Raw genomic sequence first — 15,251 nt, 5'->3', positions numbered from 1 at the left:
TCTGAATTTTCTATTAGTTTGACCTTTGTTGTATCATTTAACCCTCTGGACTGTGTTTGTTTATTCAACTCAAAATGAGAAGGATGGCGCCTGCCCAGCTTATTCCAAGTAAATCTTAAGCTCAGCATGTAGTAGGATACAACTGCTAGAGGGAAGCTCACATCCTCCCGACCAACATGAATAGAATGAGAGTAAGGAGAGTGATTGTTCAGCCCAGGAGTCTGGTGTTCATTGTAGCCACCAGCCTCAGCCAATCCAGAGTAGAGGTGGTGGGCCATCTTCCATTGACACTGTGCTGCAGAGGCATGGTGTTTCAGAGTGGGGCCTGTGACACCAGATCTTCTGGAAGCCTCTCCCTCCAACTCAGACTGATTGGTGCTCTCTAACAGGCAATAATAAGATGAGCAAATGACTCTGAGAACAGTTGGAAAACCAGCATCTGTGCAAGTAAAAGGTATTATTATTGATATTATCAGCAGGCCTGTGATATTCACTCAGTTTTTGAATGGTTTCACTCTCCTGCATATCTTAGTAAACATAAAATAACCTCCAGTTCCCATGTGCTAGTTACTAGACATAAAGAGTCTTAAAGCCATGTTCCTTCCCCTAGTACCCACTTCTTACCAACTAGTTGTGTTCTCCTTTTCTTATTTGTCTCTACTATTTAACATTGACTGGAAACATTTGACCTGCCAAGACTTGTGAACTTGGGTATATGGGGTTTTTCCCACAGTTCTTGATAGCATCACCAGCAGATAGAACACAAGAGGTATATCCCTGGTTTCGGGCTGAGGGATATTCGCCACCTCCTGGGAAAAACCAGGGTCCTGACTCACAGGAGTTGAAAGGAAACTGATTTTGAAATCCTTTTAAGATACTGTGACTTCTTACTCATCAGTCCTAGAATCTTCTCTTTCTCTTAAAAGGATTCCCTGGGGCATTAGTGCACAAATGATGGCAGTGATTCATTATGGCTAACACTGCATCTTTGCTCAGTGCCAGGTGCTCTTTTAAGCATTTGACATAGAAGATATACATAGAAGCCCTGTGAGTAGGTATTCACTTTGTAGGCTAGGAAACTGAGGCATGTGTAGTTAAATAACTAGCCTGAAGTCACTCATATAGAGCTGGAATTTGAACGTAGGCATGTGATCCCAAAGCTGTGTCTGAATCATGCTGCTCTTCTCGCTTCTTGCAAGCCAAGACCTGCCATACTGGGCATACAGACACCTTCAGGATTTCCTAACCCCGGGTCCTTAGAGCGGGCAGAGATGTTAAGCAGTAGAATTCTGATCTGCTCACAGTGTATACCACACCAGACAGGAAGTGCCCCAGATAGGAACATAGCTCCCATTAAGATAAATATCTGTAATCCTGCCAATCAGAAAAACCATTGATCAAGAGATCATAGTTTTTACATGCGACATGTCTCCTGTTTTCGCTTTCCTAGGTTAAAAAGATCAAGTGGCATGAGCAACCTTCTGGGGAAAATTGGAGCTAAGAAGCAGAAGATGAGCACCCTGGAGAAGTCTAAATTGGATTGGGAGAGCTTCAAGGAGGAAGAAGGCATTGGTGAAGAACTGGCCATCCATAATCGAGGGAAGGAAGGGTAAGTAGGAGTAGATTGTATTCCTGTGACCCTCCTAAGAACTTGAGAACAGACAGACACCTGAGTTTAAACCACAGGAGCATTTCATGGTGAATAAAGACTGTGAGTACTTCAGTTTGTCAGTGAAACTCGGTTCTAATGTAGGACAGGTCCTGTGGGTGAGAAAGCCACAGAGGGTAAGGGAAAGAAGGACGTGTGAGCATTTCTCTGGGGTGACAGTCACGTCTGCCAAGCTGATTTACCGCTCCCGTGAACTCAAAGTCACCTTTATTCTTGTGGTCTCATCTAGCTCACTGTGTCACTCTTGGCCTGAATTATTTGGCCTCTGAGAAGCCAGACTGCTTTGCCAGCAGAGCGCCTAGGTGGTGTGCTTTATCTTGGGATTTTTCTGTCTTATGTCATTATGACCCAAAGTGGAGCTTCACTCTTGGCTTCAACCTGTATGACACACCAGCTCTCAGCACACAGGCCCTTACTCGCACCACCTCTTCTTCACTTTAGAATTCAGAGAGGAGATCCACAAGCAATGTAGTCAGTGAAATCAAGAAGGAAGCAGTGTTCATTGAGTCCTTAGGAACCTCGGATGGAGCTAAGGAACAGAAAGTTACTACACAAATAGGTCCTTGACTCAAGGTTAGTGTTCCTCGCCCCTGGCAGTGAAAGGAAGTATGTGACCCATCGGACTGCCCTGGGGTGCTCATCGCCTACCCCTCACCAGTAAGGGTTCTCCCTCCAGCACGCTGGCCACTTGGGAGGCTCAGCTCTGTCACCTTGGAATAATGATACCCCCACAGAGTGGATGTGAGGACCTCGTGAGGTAATGTGTGTGATATATATTAATACATACATATAACATGCAGAAAAGCACTTTGTAGAGTGCCTGTCACATAAAGGCCTGAATTAAGTGGTAATCATTCAGGTTGTTTTTAAGCTAAGTTATGATAAAGACAGATGAGGGATTTATTTGGGGAGTCAACAGGTCATGTTTGTAAATTAGGCTTCAAGGTTATTTGAATGAACCTGAAATTTGATCAATATATTAAAGAAAAATTTAATGACTTGATGAGCTTATTTAACTCCCAGACCTCTCGGTCAGTCTGTCAAAGATGGAATGTCATGGTCGGAAGCACCGCAGCCATCTGGGAGGGCCCAGGATAAAGTGCAGGCCAGAGTCATTGTTTTCTAGAGAAGGCCTCTGACGTTTGCCCCAGACCGCCCACTCTGACTCAGCCCTAGTCATGCACGTCGCCCTCCTCTTCTTCTCCATGTTTGCCTCATACTCTAAGGCAGCAGAGGAACAGCCAGTGTGTGTGTTTATTGCTCCTGTAAGTATTATGTGAGGTTTACAATGTTCACTCCGCTTGAGTCAATAGATAAAAGTAAGGAGTGGCGGTGTTGACAATAGGGAGAGTTAATAAAATGCAGACTGGAAGAGAAAACAAGATTTAAGCACACATCTCCCCAGTGAGAACTTTTCAGGCAAAGGAAAATCACATAACTGACTTGCAACTTCTACACTCTGCTTTTCCCTCCTCCGTCTGAGACTCCCCCTGCCCCCATAATTCCACACATCTGATTTTCCAATGCAAATATGATGACTTCTGCGCTCTGTCTCTGGCTGTTCTCACCTGCCCTCTCCAGCGCCCACCCCCAAGCTCCTCTCTGCTGCCTTTCCTAACTCCTGCAGCTTTATCCAGCCAACCCCTACTCCCAGGAAGGGACGATAGCTTTGGTTTCCACCAATCTAAGCTTGAAAATTCTGTGGGGAGTTTTCCTAAGTCATAGGACCACCCCTGTACAGAGCTGCTGTATCAAGAATCACAAAGAATCTATTTTTAAATCAAGGGGTACACTGGACCCTTAAATCCCTTTCTGGGGGCCTCCCTGGTGGCGCAGGGGGTTAAGTGTAAGCACTGTGAAGCTATAGGCAGCCACTGCAACATGAGTTCGATCCCTGGCCAGGGAGCAGAGCTACCCACATGGCACAACAGGCCTCTCCTGTCTCACCCACTGCTCCACTCAGCAGTGTATTTCAGTGGATCTGCCTGTTCTCCCCACTCTGACTCTGGTGAATTCTCTCACCCCTTCCACCTCTGGCCGACACCCCTGCTCTTGTAGGCATAAATAAATAAAAGTAAATCTTTAAAAATAAATTAATAGGGCCTCCCCGGTGGCGCAGTGGTTGAGCGCTGGGTTGCGAAGCTGCCCGCGGCCTCTGCGGCGCCGGTTCGATCCCCGGCTGCTCCCCGGCCACTGGAGGAGGATCCCACATGGTGCGCAGACCTCTCCTGCCACCCGCTGCTCCCCTCAGCAGTGTACTTCAGTCCTTCTGCCTGCTCTGCTCCCCACTCTGGCTCTGGTGAATTCTCTCACCCTCCCGCGCCTCTGACTGCCCAGTGCATGTATAAACAAAACAAACAAATAAATAAATAAATAAATAAATAAATAAATGAACATGCCTCTATTAAAAAAAAAATAAATTAATTAATTAATAAATCCCATTCTGGTGTGTTCCTGCCAACTCTTCGGGAATGGTGGCCAAATACGGCTGGGGGACCTCTTCTCCCAGTCTCCCTCACTGGTGTGTCTTCCTTCTCTGGGGTTTTAAACTGGGGAAATCCCTGGACTGAAGTCTGGGTGGCCAGTTTTCTTCACATTTTCCTTTCCTCCTAGAAAAGTCACTAGTTTCACAGCATAAATGCCAGTTTTCTGCTAATAACTCCCAAACAAGCTATCCCTGTAGTTCCCATTCACGTGTCAACTGCAGAATCACATAGCAACTGTTCTGTGTGACATCATCTGCACAGCAAAGAAGCAAAGAGTTGCTGCTTTTCCTTTGAGCCCCGGACTTCTTGGGCGTGGTCCAGCCTTTCAGGGTCATCGTCTGCATTCTGCGTCAGGACAGGGCGTTCAGCATTGCTTTCCTCCCCAGTCCTGTAAGCCACTCGCATCAGCAGTACCTCTCAAGCACTGCTGAAGAGGAGGCCTGCGGGCTTAGGGGAAGCGATTGATGCATAGGAAATGAGAGACAGACTTGTGTAGGGCTGCAGCTGCCAATTATACTGAAGCTTATGATGCTCAGTGATTGGAAGTCACATTGGAGGGGCATGGCGGAGAGGCCGGAGAGAATCATTTTCTTTAAAGAATCTGTCTCCGTGACCCCCAAGAGTCGTTCTTTCAGAACCTGCACACCTTGAGGTAAGATGAGAAGAAACCAGTGATGAAGAAAATTAAAATCTCCTCCTTTCCCCGTGGGCCTGGAGATGTTGGCAAGTCAGATCATCTTCCGCAAAATGAGGGCACAGGCCTGTGCTGTGTGCACAACTTCTTTTTAGGGCCATATTTCAGGGCAAACCATGCATCTCTCCTTACACCAACCACAGGGCCTCCTTCTTCCACGAAGTGCTTCAGTGCCTGTTGCTTTGGTGTCCGGAGTTCACTTGCTTTCCTTCTCGTGTCTGTGCTGTGCTGAGCACCGACTCAGGGAGCTGAGCAGCGAGAACACTGAGACATCTCAGCTGTGTGCATGTGCAAACCCTGCACCTCCCTCTGCTTTTCCTCTTTCTGGCTAGTGGGCAGGAGGCCCCTTGTGGGCCATCAGCCACAGAATGACCATGTGATGGAGCTTTGGGAGATAAGCACACCCACTGGGCCTTCCCGCATTCAGAGACCTCTGACTTCTTGAGAGGGTGATGGCAGTTTTTGCACTTGCGGTGTAGATTTCCAGAAGCAGATACTGACATTTTTTCTACCCCTTTCTTGTTCTCTTCCTATGTTTTCCCCTCCCTCACCCTTGGCCCGGATCTCAAGAAAATTGGTGGCAGTTATTTGGGTTGAGATCAAAAAGGTGTCGAAGCCTGTTGTGTCTAACCTGGTTCTGAAAGGACAAGCTAGAAAGTCCCTTAGGTTTTGATGCTGTTAGCATATTTCATTAATGAAAGTAGAAAGCCATCTCTTAAGTGGGCCACATAAAGCAGTGGCAGCGGGGAGGGATGATGCCCCTTCCCTGTGGACCAGGCTAAATCAGGCTGGGACCTCAGGGGGCTGGACACAGGCAGGAAAGTACCATTGCACTTGGCTGCTGCCTGTTCTGTTCGGGTCTGTAACCACTTAGAGCGCCTGAAAACTTCCTGAGGCTGGGTTTAAGTAGGCCGGCCACTTGGCCCACCTTGGAGGAGAATGCCTTCCCGAGGCGCCTTTCCTCTCTCTGCGACATTCGGTCTCCTGATGTCTGTTTCAGCTGTCTGAAGTTTGGGGTGATAATCAAGTCAGAAATGGGAAGCAAAAACCCTGTAACAACGCTCACTGCTGTTTTTACTTTTATTGTTTACAAAGCACTTCGTTTTGAGTTTTATTTTATTATCAGAGGGTATTGTAATTCTTATTCCTGTTTTACAGAGAAAAAATAAAAGACACAGAACATGTCTTACCCAAAGTCACAGAAATAGTAAATGTAAGGGCCACTCTCATCCTTGGTGCCTTTTCTATCTCTTGATGGTGGGGGAACCCCTGTCCAATGGAAGTTTTGTTCCTGGCCAGCTCTTGGCAGAGAACCAGAGGCATCACAAGGATCCTGGTAGCAGCTGCAGATGGCTGTGAATGGGGCATGAAGTCACCAGACCTGCTTTGATAGCCTTTGTCTGGAGTCCCTTGAGAATTTAGCTGCATTTTGCACATGTGCCCCTTTTTGCTGCCCAGGGGCTTTCCCTAACCCTGAACTCTGCTTGCAGCTGCCTGTTTAACACCCAGCCTCACCTCTTGATTCTTGATAGTCTTGAGGTCACTAGACACAGCACAGCTTTCGGGAATCTGCAACTTCAGTGAGCATCCTAATTCAAGTGCTACCTCCTCCTCTTTAAAGGAAATTCAAGGCCACAAATGCTCAGAGCCACAGGCTTCGGCTGGCCCACTCTCAGGTAGCACTGGGGTGCCCTAAATTCCTCCTCGGGAATCGGGTTTCTGGTGGGAGGTGAGTGCATTCTGTCATGTATCTGCTTCCCCGCCACCATCCCCCCTGTTTTCTATCAGTATCCACCGTGTGTGGCTTCCCTGTCTGTGAGGGATTCTGAAATCCAAAATGAACTTGACATCCTATATTTTCACTTGCTAAATCTGAGAACTCTCGCCCTGGGGGCTTGTGTCAAACCTTTTAGCAGGCCCTGCTGCTGAGTTTCTAGCCATCCTGGCCTCTTGTTAGCAGGCTTGACACAGCTGTGGACCCTGACCCCACCCCACCCGACCCGACTAGACGCACCTTATCAACGTCTAATCACCAGGGAGGTCCCCTGCCTTCCTGGTGGCAAAGGGGTTAAAGTCTCAGCGTTATCAATCTATCACCAGCCACTGTCGCATGAGGTCAATCCCTGGCCAGGAAGCTAACGCACATGGTGCAGCAGACTTCTCCTGTTTCTCCTGCTACTCCCCTCAGCAGTGTATTTCATTAGATCCGCCTGTTCTGCTCCCCACTCTGTCTCTGGTGAGTCCTCTCACTCCCCACACCTCTGGCCTACACCTCAATTCTTGTATGCATACATAAATAAAAGTAAATCTTTTTTAAAAAAGAGAGAAAAAAATGGCTGTGTCGCATGGACCATCAGTTATCCTCAGGATCCTGGCAGCAACTGGCTTCCTAAAGTGATGGTGACGGCAGTAGCTGCCATTTTATGGGGCACCTGCTCTGTGCTAGGCATTATATAGGCACCGTTTGACTCAGTCTTCTCCGCAAGACTTGGGTCGGTCATCCTTGTCTCCTGTTTTCTTGCACATTAGGAAACTGAGAATTGTTAAGATTATGTGGCTTTCCCCGCGACGCAGGGAGTCAGGCTTCTGAACGGGAGCCCATATGTTCTTATTGGCTCTTGTTGTAAGGTCAGCGGTCACAGGCCTAGCATGAAAGCAAGTAGGATGGACTGCATTGCCCAGGATGCTCTTGGGAGGAAAGCGAGGCTTGCACTCAGCGAAGGACTGCAGGTTACTGAACATGGTGACGTTCTCACTGTAAATGTAACGACCTTATAATGACAGATGCACATTTTCCACAGTGCAACAAAAGAAAAATTAGTGCAGAGATTCAATTATGTCTCTCATTTTCAATGGCAATTTTGCTCTCTCAATAGACTAATTAGCAGCAGAGCTCCCCTCCTCCAGGCAGATCTCAGCACACTTTCTGGCAAGAAGGGGGCATTAAAATGCAGCTGTGTCTCATTAAGCAGGGTACTCCCCCAAGTGCCTGCCTGCCTCAGTCCCGAGCTTCCTTCCCATCCTGCCTGGGAGGATTGGGGAAAGCCTTTTGTGCTGAGCCTAGCTCCACATTAGGGAGTAGAGCACCCACCTTTTAAGGGGACTTTGGGTAGCAGAAACTTATTTTTTTTTTAAGATTTATTTATGCATACAAGAGCTGGGGTATAGGCCAGAGGTGCTGGGGGGCTGGGAGAGGATTCACCAGAGACAGAGTGGGGAACAGAACAGGCAGATTGACTGAAGTACACTGCTGAGGGGAGCAGTGGGCGTGTCAGGAGAGGTCTGCTGAGCCATGTGGCTAGCTCCCTGGCCAGGAATCAAACTCGTGCTGCATTAGGTGCCGATTGCATCATAGGTTGCGTCTTAACCCTTGCGCCACCAGGGAGGCCCTGGGTAGCAGAAACTTTTGATCTCTTTCCCTGAAAGGATTGAGGGATAATCTTGTGTCATCCTCACTGAAGCCTCCACCACATGGGTGGAGGACACCAAGACAAGGAGGAGGGTGCAGGAAAGCAAAGAGCTCAGGACAGTTGAGTACTAAGGTGTGTGCTTTATGGCCTTCCACCCACTTCACTGTCCCTGCAGCCCTCCGAGGGGGCTTTTACTACCTTATTCCCTTTCCTTTTTTCACACCACAGTTCCCCACTTTCCCCTCACAATCCCACCTCCAGCCAACTCAGTCCACCCCTAAAGCCAGGAAATAAGCCTCACTGTTTTCTTTTTCTTGTTTTTTTTTTTTTTTTAAATTTTTTAAAAAGATTTATTTATTTGTTTATTTATACCAGCACTGGGTACAGTCAGAAGCGCAGGAGGGTGAGAGAATTCACTAGAGCCAGAGGGGAGAGCAGAGCAGGCAGATTGACGAAGTACACTGCTGAGAGGAGCAGTGGGCGGCAGGGGAGGTCTGCGCGCCATGTGGGACCCTCGCCCGGCGGCCAGGGAGCGAACCGGCCCCGCAGAGGCTGCGGACAGCTTCGCAGCCCAGCACTCAACCGCTGTGCCACCAAGGGAGGCCCCCTTTTTTTTGTTTTTAAAAAGATGTATTTATTTATGCATACAAGAACTGGGGTATAGGCCAGAGTTTCAGGGAGTGACGGATTCACCAGAGACAGGGTGGGGAGAAGAACAGGCAGATACACTATTGAGGGGAGCAGCAGGAGAGACAGGAGACATCTTGCAGCGCCATGTAGGTCACCCCTTGACTGGGAATCGAACTCGTGCTGCAGTGGCTGCGGATAGCTTCATAATGCTGCATCTTAACCCCTTGCAGCACAGGGAGGCCCCTCACTGTTTTTCTATGGAGAAAAATCTCAGAGGTGCTGGTCCTTTGACCAGCATGGTCCAGCTAACCTGTAAGCGAGCTGGGATCGAAACCTGTGCTTGACCAGCACCACATCTTCCTCTTTTCCCTCAAGCCTTGTTACAGAACTGTGACATTTCCCTGTCACCAAGCCTCTAATGTTCTTTCCTTTTGATAAGTTTTTGCCTTCTTCTTCTCATTTTCCTTCATATGCAAACCAGAAACAACCTTATGTAGACCAAATGTGAGTGGTTTGGATATTGTTGAGTCGTGGGTGGTCAGGCGAGCCATCAGCTTGGTGATTTGTTTGCATTTGTTGTAACCTGGTGATCCCAGGGGCCAAGAGGAGCCGTTTACCCCTGGGTATAGGCCACTGCAGCTGGGTATTTTCTCTTGCTAGACACTGCTTACAGATTTTTTTTTCCTGTTTTCTTCTAGGTACATTGAACGGAAAGCTTTTCTGGACCGAGTGGATCACAGGCAGTTTGAAATTGAGCGAGATCTCAGGCTGAGCAAAATGAAACCCTGATGTATGAGGAAAATCAATAGCTTGGTCCTGTTTACAATGTGAGCTTCTTGTGCGTCTGTGGAATATTCTGGTGTCTCCCAGTAAGGTCTTTTTTTCTACATTGAATTTCTGTCTTTGTATCTTGATCTCACGTGGTTTTATTCACTTTACTTTTGAAAGTTTGTCCTTGAAAAAAATAAAAATAAAAAAATTAAAGTTGATCCTATGAGAGGCTGGTGAAGACGATGACGTTGGTCACCTTTATTCTGCGGCAAAGCATGCCAGCCATGCCAGTACCTTCAGGCCTGTCCAGGCAGGCCACAGTGGAGGGCTGACCAGCCTGGAAGTGAAGTGCGAGGCTGCAGGGCTCCTTCTGAAGTCAGCCTTGCCCAGGATAACCAAGATCTGGAGGTGCACTAGCGGTGGTGGAACGCCAAGTCTGAGCAGTTGTGTTCTTGTTCCATTTGTGCTACCCTCATGATTGCCTTCTCTCTCCTCATGGGATTCCTTTTGGAAGAAAGTAAAGCTGAAGAATATATTATTATAGATTATGGGTATGAAATAGGGATTCTTTGCCTCTCCCCAAAGTTAAAGTTGATTTCAGAAATGCCCCCACCTCTAATTCTTTACATTTTTGCTTTGTCAAAGATGACTCTAAAAGATACTTTTTTTTTTAAAAGATTTATTTATTTATGCATATAAGAACTGGGGCACAGGCCAGAAGTGTGGGGGGTGAGAGGATTCATCAGAGACAGAGTGGGGAACAGAACAGGCTGATTGACTGAAATCACCACTGAAGGGAGCAGTGGACGAGTCAGGAGAGGACTACTGCGCAATGTGGGTAGTTCCCTGGCTGGGGATAGAACTCATGCTGCAGTGGCTTCGGATAGCTTCATAGGTTGCGTCTCAACCCCTTGCACCACCAGGGAGGCCCTGAAAGATGCTTTTTTATACCCCTAAGAAAACTTAAATTCCAGGGGCCTCCTTGGTGGCTTAGGGGTTAAGGCTCAGTGCTATCACATTTGCGGCCTGGATTCAGTCCCCAGCCAGGGAGCTAACCCACATGGTGCAGCAGACCTCTCCTGTCTCGCCCGCTGTTCCCCTCAGCAGTGTGTTTCAGTAGATCCACCTGTTCTGCTCCCCACTCTGCTTCTGCTGAATACTCCCCGCCTTCCCTCGCAGCTCTTGTCCACACCCCAGATCTACACAAAAATAAAATCTTAAAAAAAAAAAAGAAAACTTAAATTCCAAATTAAAAGAGCAGTAAATGCCATGGCCTATTCCTGGGGTGTGTATGCATGTGTGTTCTGAGTGTTGCGGGCAGAATTCAGGAAATTAGGGCTCCAAAGACAGGAATCCCAGACATCTACCAGCCACATCACCATGTCACCTTGACCACAGCTCCACTCTCTATGCCTCCACTTTCTGGTCTGTAAATGGCATGAGTAACCCCAGTATTTCATGGGCTTGAGATGAGCTGATGACAGGCCTGAGGGGTAACCTCAGTCTAGTAGTGGTCCATGCAGTGGTCAGAAACTCACAGCATCCAAGACCTGATTATCACCCTACCTGGTTATGGGTTGTGGGACTTGTGACTCGGAAAGGTACTTTTACAAGGTACATTTGAATGTATCGTTCACATCCACTCTGATAAAGGATTCTAGAAGTGGTAATAGAGCATTGCAGTCCAGTATCAGAGCAGGTGGCTGCGAGGCCTTTTGTAGTTCTGCTGTGGGACACAGGAATAACAGTAAGTCCTTTCACCTATGACTTGCCAGCGTTCTGATTAAGGTAGGCCATCCATTGCAGGAAAAATGCAAGTCCTGTGATTCCGTGGCCTCGGTGCCTTGTCTTGCTCACTGCTCTGGGGTGGCTGGTTCCTTTGCTGAAAGCCTCTGGCATTCCCTCAGCTGCCACGCATCTCAACAGTGCACGAGCTGACTTCTCTCCTAATTTGAAGACCATCTAGAATAAGTGGCACTGAGCTCCTTATAAGTTAAGGGTTTTATTTTCAGCAAATCTTTACACCTTTGAATGATGAATACAAAGGCTGCAAGAATAGGCTGGGTTTTTCGCGCAGGTGGGTTTGCTATTCTCGCTTTGCTTGAAGGCATGGAGAGAGGACTAGGATGTTGCTGACAGTCACAGTCGCTGGCTTGGCCCTGTCTTTTGCTCAGGCACAGGCCCTCGGAGGCTTCCCCTGTACTTGGCATTAGGTTAAACTTCAACTCTGGGGATAGGTTTATTCTTTTCTGCCGACTTTTAATTTGGTGAGTCTTTTCCCAGCAAGTTGGTTTGTTGCACACATCTGAACTCCACTTGGTGACTTTTTACACACCCATTGGTCTTTTGAAAAGCCCTCTAGCCTAGTTCCCTCTGACCAATCTGGCAGCTTGTCAAGGAATGTGGAGCTGTTGGCACCATCCTTACAGATGCCCTCCCTCCCACTTTTTTGAGCCTTCGGTATTCCCAGATTTCATCTGTAACACTATTTCATTTGCCTTGCCTTCAGCTGCCCCCCTCTTGATCCACATGTAACCTCTTTAAAAGCCACCTGTATTTGAAGTCTTCATCTTCCTGATGAGGCGGCTGCTTCGGCCTGATCCGTGTGCAGGTGTTTCTGTGCACACACGGATATCGTCTTACAATGAGACTTTTAAAAGTAGCTTCAAAGCAGGCTTTCATCTGTCTTATTGGCCATCGCTGGGTTATCTGACCCTCGCTGTAGGGGAGGCTGGAAAAGCCCCTTTCATTGATCACAAGTAGGGGGAAGGGCAGTAGGAATAGGGACTATGTCAGCCAACCAATGGCCTCGGCACACTCAGTCTTTGTACTAAACCAAAAGACTTTTCTCCTTTTGGTCTTTAAAATTATCCCAGGGGAGCGTGGGGTTAGAGAGGAAACAGAAAGGGCCTGTGTTGGTCATTGTTGAGCTGTGTGAGGAACACGTCAAGTCCCTTCACTCTGGTCTCTCTGCTTTGATATACATTTGAATTTTTCATAATAAGTATGGAAGAGGTTTTCAAAACCTTCTTATAAATTTTCCCAGAGAGGCACAATGGAGCTATGTGGAGGGAAGGACTTTGAAGTGCTTCAGCAGTTCTGGGAAAGTGCGCCACTTTCAGGATCTCCACTTCCCACCCTCAGATCTGACAGTGGCCAGGAACGTAGCAGAGGGGACCTTGGTCTGGGAGGAGTGCACCCCACCTCCCAAGATGCTATGTTTGTTTAAACAACTTAGAAATCAATTATTGTAGATTCAGTGTGGTCTCATCTCCCATACTTTGAAGCACCTCCTCTGACCTCTGTGTTTACTCCTTACTATTGTGGACCCGCTCCACGGGACAGTGGACTTGGCCAGCGAGACAGGTCCTTGGGCATCAGCAGCTGTTCTCCCAAAAAGTGGTGTAAATGAAACCCTGGGAGACAGGAGTCTTCCCAGCCCTGCCCGACCATCTGCAGGGGACTGAGCACTGTGGCTTCAGAATGGATTGTGCTCTGACACCAGCCAGGGACTGTGCTGTCAGAGGATATGCAGGGCATGCGGCCACTGAGGAGCAGGCTCACAGGATTCAGCAAGTGGTGAAATATGGAGAAGGCAAGGTAGGCATCTATCCAATCCCAGAGGAGGGGGGCTTGAGGCAGCTGCAGACCCCTTTGGGCCTGTCGGTTGTGTGTGCCGCTTACCGAGTCCCATAAGTACCCTTTGTGGGACCAACCTTATCAGCCAGCCCTGGTATCTGTCCTGCCCTCTTCCTACCTCACTCAGAGGCCTGTAAGCTGCCTCAAGGAATGATGGGTCTTTCTCATTGGGTCCACTGGGGCTGGGCTGGGTGGTGGAGCTGCTTGAAGTATGTTCATCTTCAATCAGGAATTCCCTTTTCACCAGAGTCTTGTTTGAACCATGGCAGATACCGTCTAGCCCACAGTTTCTCAGAGCACATGTGAAATTCCTCACTTCCACGTTACTCTGCATAACTCCCAAAGGAAGTGATGCCCTTTCATCCAGGAGTCAGGAATTGTCAAGGAAAATGTTTGCGGGAAGGGGAAATACTGAGTCAGTGCTAAGAGGCAGATTGGCTGCCCCTGCTGGGCCGGTACCTCCCTTGCTGTGGCATGAGTGCCAGAGGAGCGCCAGGCACTCTTCCTGGCTTGTCTGCGGAGTCCAGAGAATCCCTGGGATTTGAGTGTCCTGACTTTGCCCTCATCATCCATTTTTTTCTCCTACTTGTCCCAGATGGTTGTGTCACATCTCCAGGGCATCTGGTACCTCCCCTCTGACTGAAAAAGCTGCCCTAAGACAGCTTAAGTTCAAAGAATAAAACCAGCTTCTTGATATGCTGTGTTCACCTATTTCCTGGGGAACACAGTGTTCTAATTAGGAACTTGGCATAAGGCCTCTAGGGAAGAAGGGCACTGCATTAGGCACTAAATTTTACAGTCCTCCGTGAATTGAGGAAACTGGAGCTCTGAAGCCGTCTTGGGGCTGGCAGGGGCATCCAGAATGGTGCAGCGTTGGACTTTGTGTCGTAGGAGGCTGCCTGCACTACAGCCTCTTAACAAAGTGAGGCTGTCCCATCCCTGCTGGCAGCATTGCTTACCTCTACACCGAGAAGGTTGGGAAACACACGCCTCTGCGTGTGGTATGTGCTCAGGTCCACTCGAGGAGCTGGTGCCATGAGACCCGAAGTTATGTGACTTTCCAAAAAGAAGAACATGTCCCCAGGGCCTCAGGTGGCACCTGTGGGCTAAATGTGTCTGACAGGATCAAGTATGCTTTCCTTATTGAGCAGAAAATGTTTATAGAGTATTAAAGGTACAGAGTTGGAAAACCAAGTAAAAAATAAAGCTTTTTTGAGGAATGGAAAAATCCAAAGAAAATCCCTACATCTTGAGTGAGCTGTACACTATCAGAGGAACTAACCTGAGGGCACTGGCAGACACTTAGCTTGGTGCCTGAGTTCCTGAGGGCTGTACAGGTACAGCAGACGAGCTGAGGCTAACACCACAGAGGGACAAGAGACCCTGGGGGGCGAAGGGGTATATCCAAGCCAGGACCAGGAAGGCCTCTGCTGCCTTGTGGCCTCACAGAGGTGTGGTATGTTGACTGCCTGATGTGGCAGGTAGGATGGGAAGGATCTAGAACAGACTGGCATTCTGTATCAGTGCTTAGCCAGAAGTAGAATTGCTCAACCAGGTTGGGTAAGAATCCATGACTTCTTTTTTTTTTTTTTTTTTCTTAACTACCAAAATCCAAAAGTCAACTAATAGAAATTGATATGAAATGGCAGACTCCTGGGGGCAGTTTCAGAAGCACTTAGCTTCATCAACAAATGTTGGAATGGCCCTTGGTGCCAGGTGCTTCCTCATATGTTATCAGATCCTTTCCAGTTTTGCAGAAGAGGAAACTTGCCTGAGGTCACAGAGCAAAGCAGCCAATGATCACACCCACATTGTATGACTGGGGGGCAGGATGTGGGGGTGGGGGGTGGCATGGCATGACAAAATCACCTCTCACCGCCTTCTGGATCCCAATTCTGGGCTAGAGGTTTCACATTGGAAGGCCTTGAGTGCAAGGGGCAGAAGAATCAAAG

General features: G+C 48.1%; 1 protein-coding gene across 1 annotated transcript in view; it reads left to right on the top strand.

The window, feature by feature from the left end:
- The window catches only part of CFDP1 (craniofacial development protein 1), a 101,704-nt gene extending 91,857 nt beyond the window's left edge, over positions 1-9,847 (top strand). The window contains exons 6-7 of the mRNA XM_084257100.1: positions 1,451-1,609; positions 9,588-9,847. Coding sequence (XP_084113226.1) covers positions 1,451-1,609; positions 9,588-9,678 — 250 coding nt within the window. The 3' untranslated portion in view covers positions 9,679-9,847. The remainder of the gene's footprint in view (positions 1-1,450; positions 1,610-9,587) is intronic.
- Positions 9,848-15,251: the final 5,404 nt, after the last annotated feature.

The sequence above is a fragment of the Talpa europaea genome, assembly GCF_964194135.1.
Source record: "Talpa europaea genome assembly, chromosome: 16".
Lineage (NCBI taxonomy): Eukaryota > Metazoa > Chordata > Mammalia > Eulipotyphla > Talpidae > Talpa > Talpa europaea.
The sequence above is the reverse complement of the archived record's forward strand: the minus strand, read 5'-3'. Positions and strand labels throughout refer to the sequence as shown.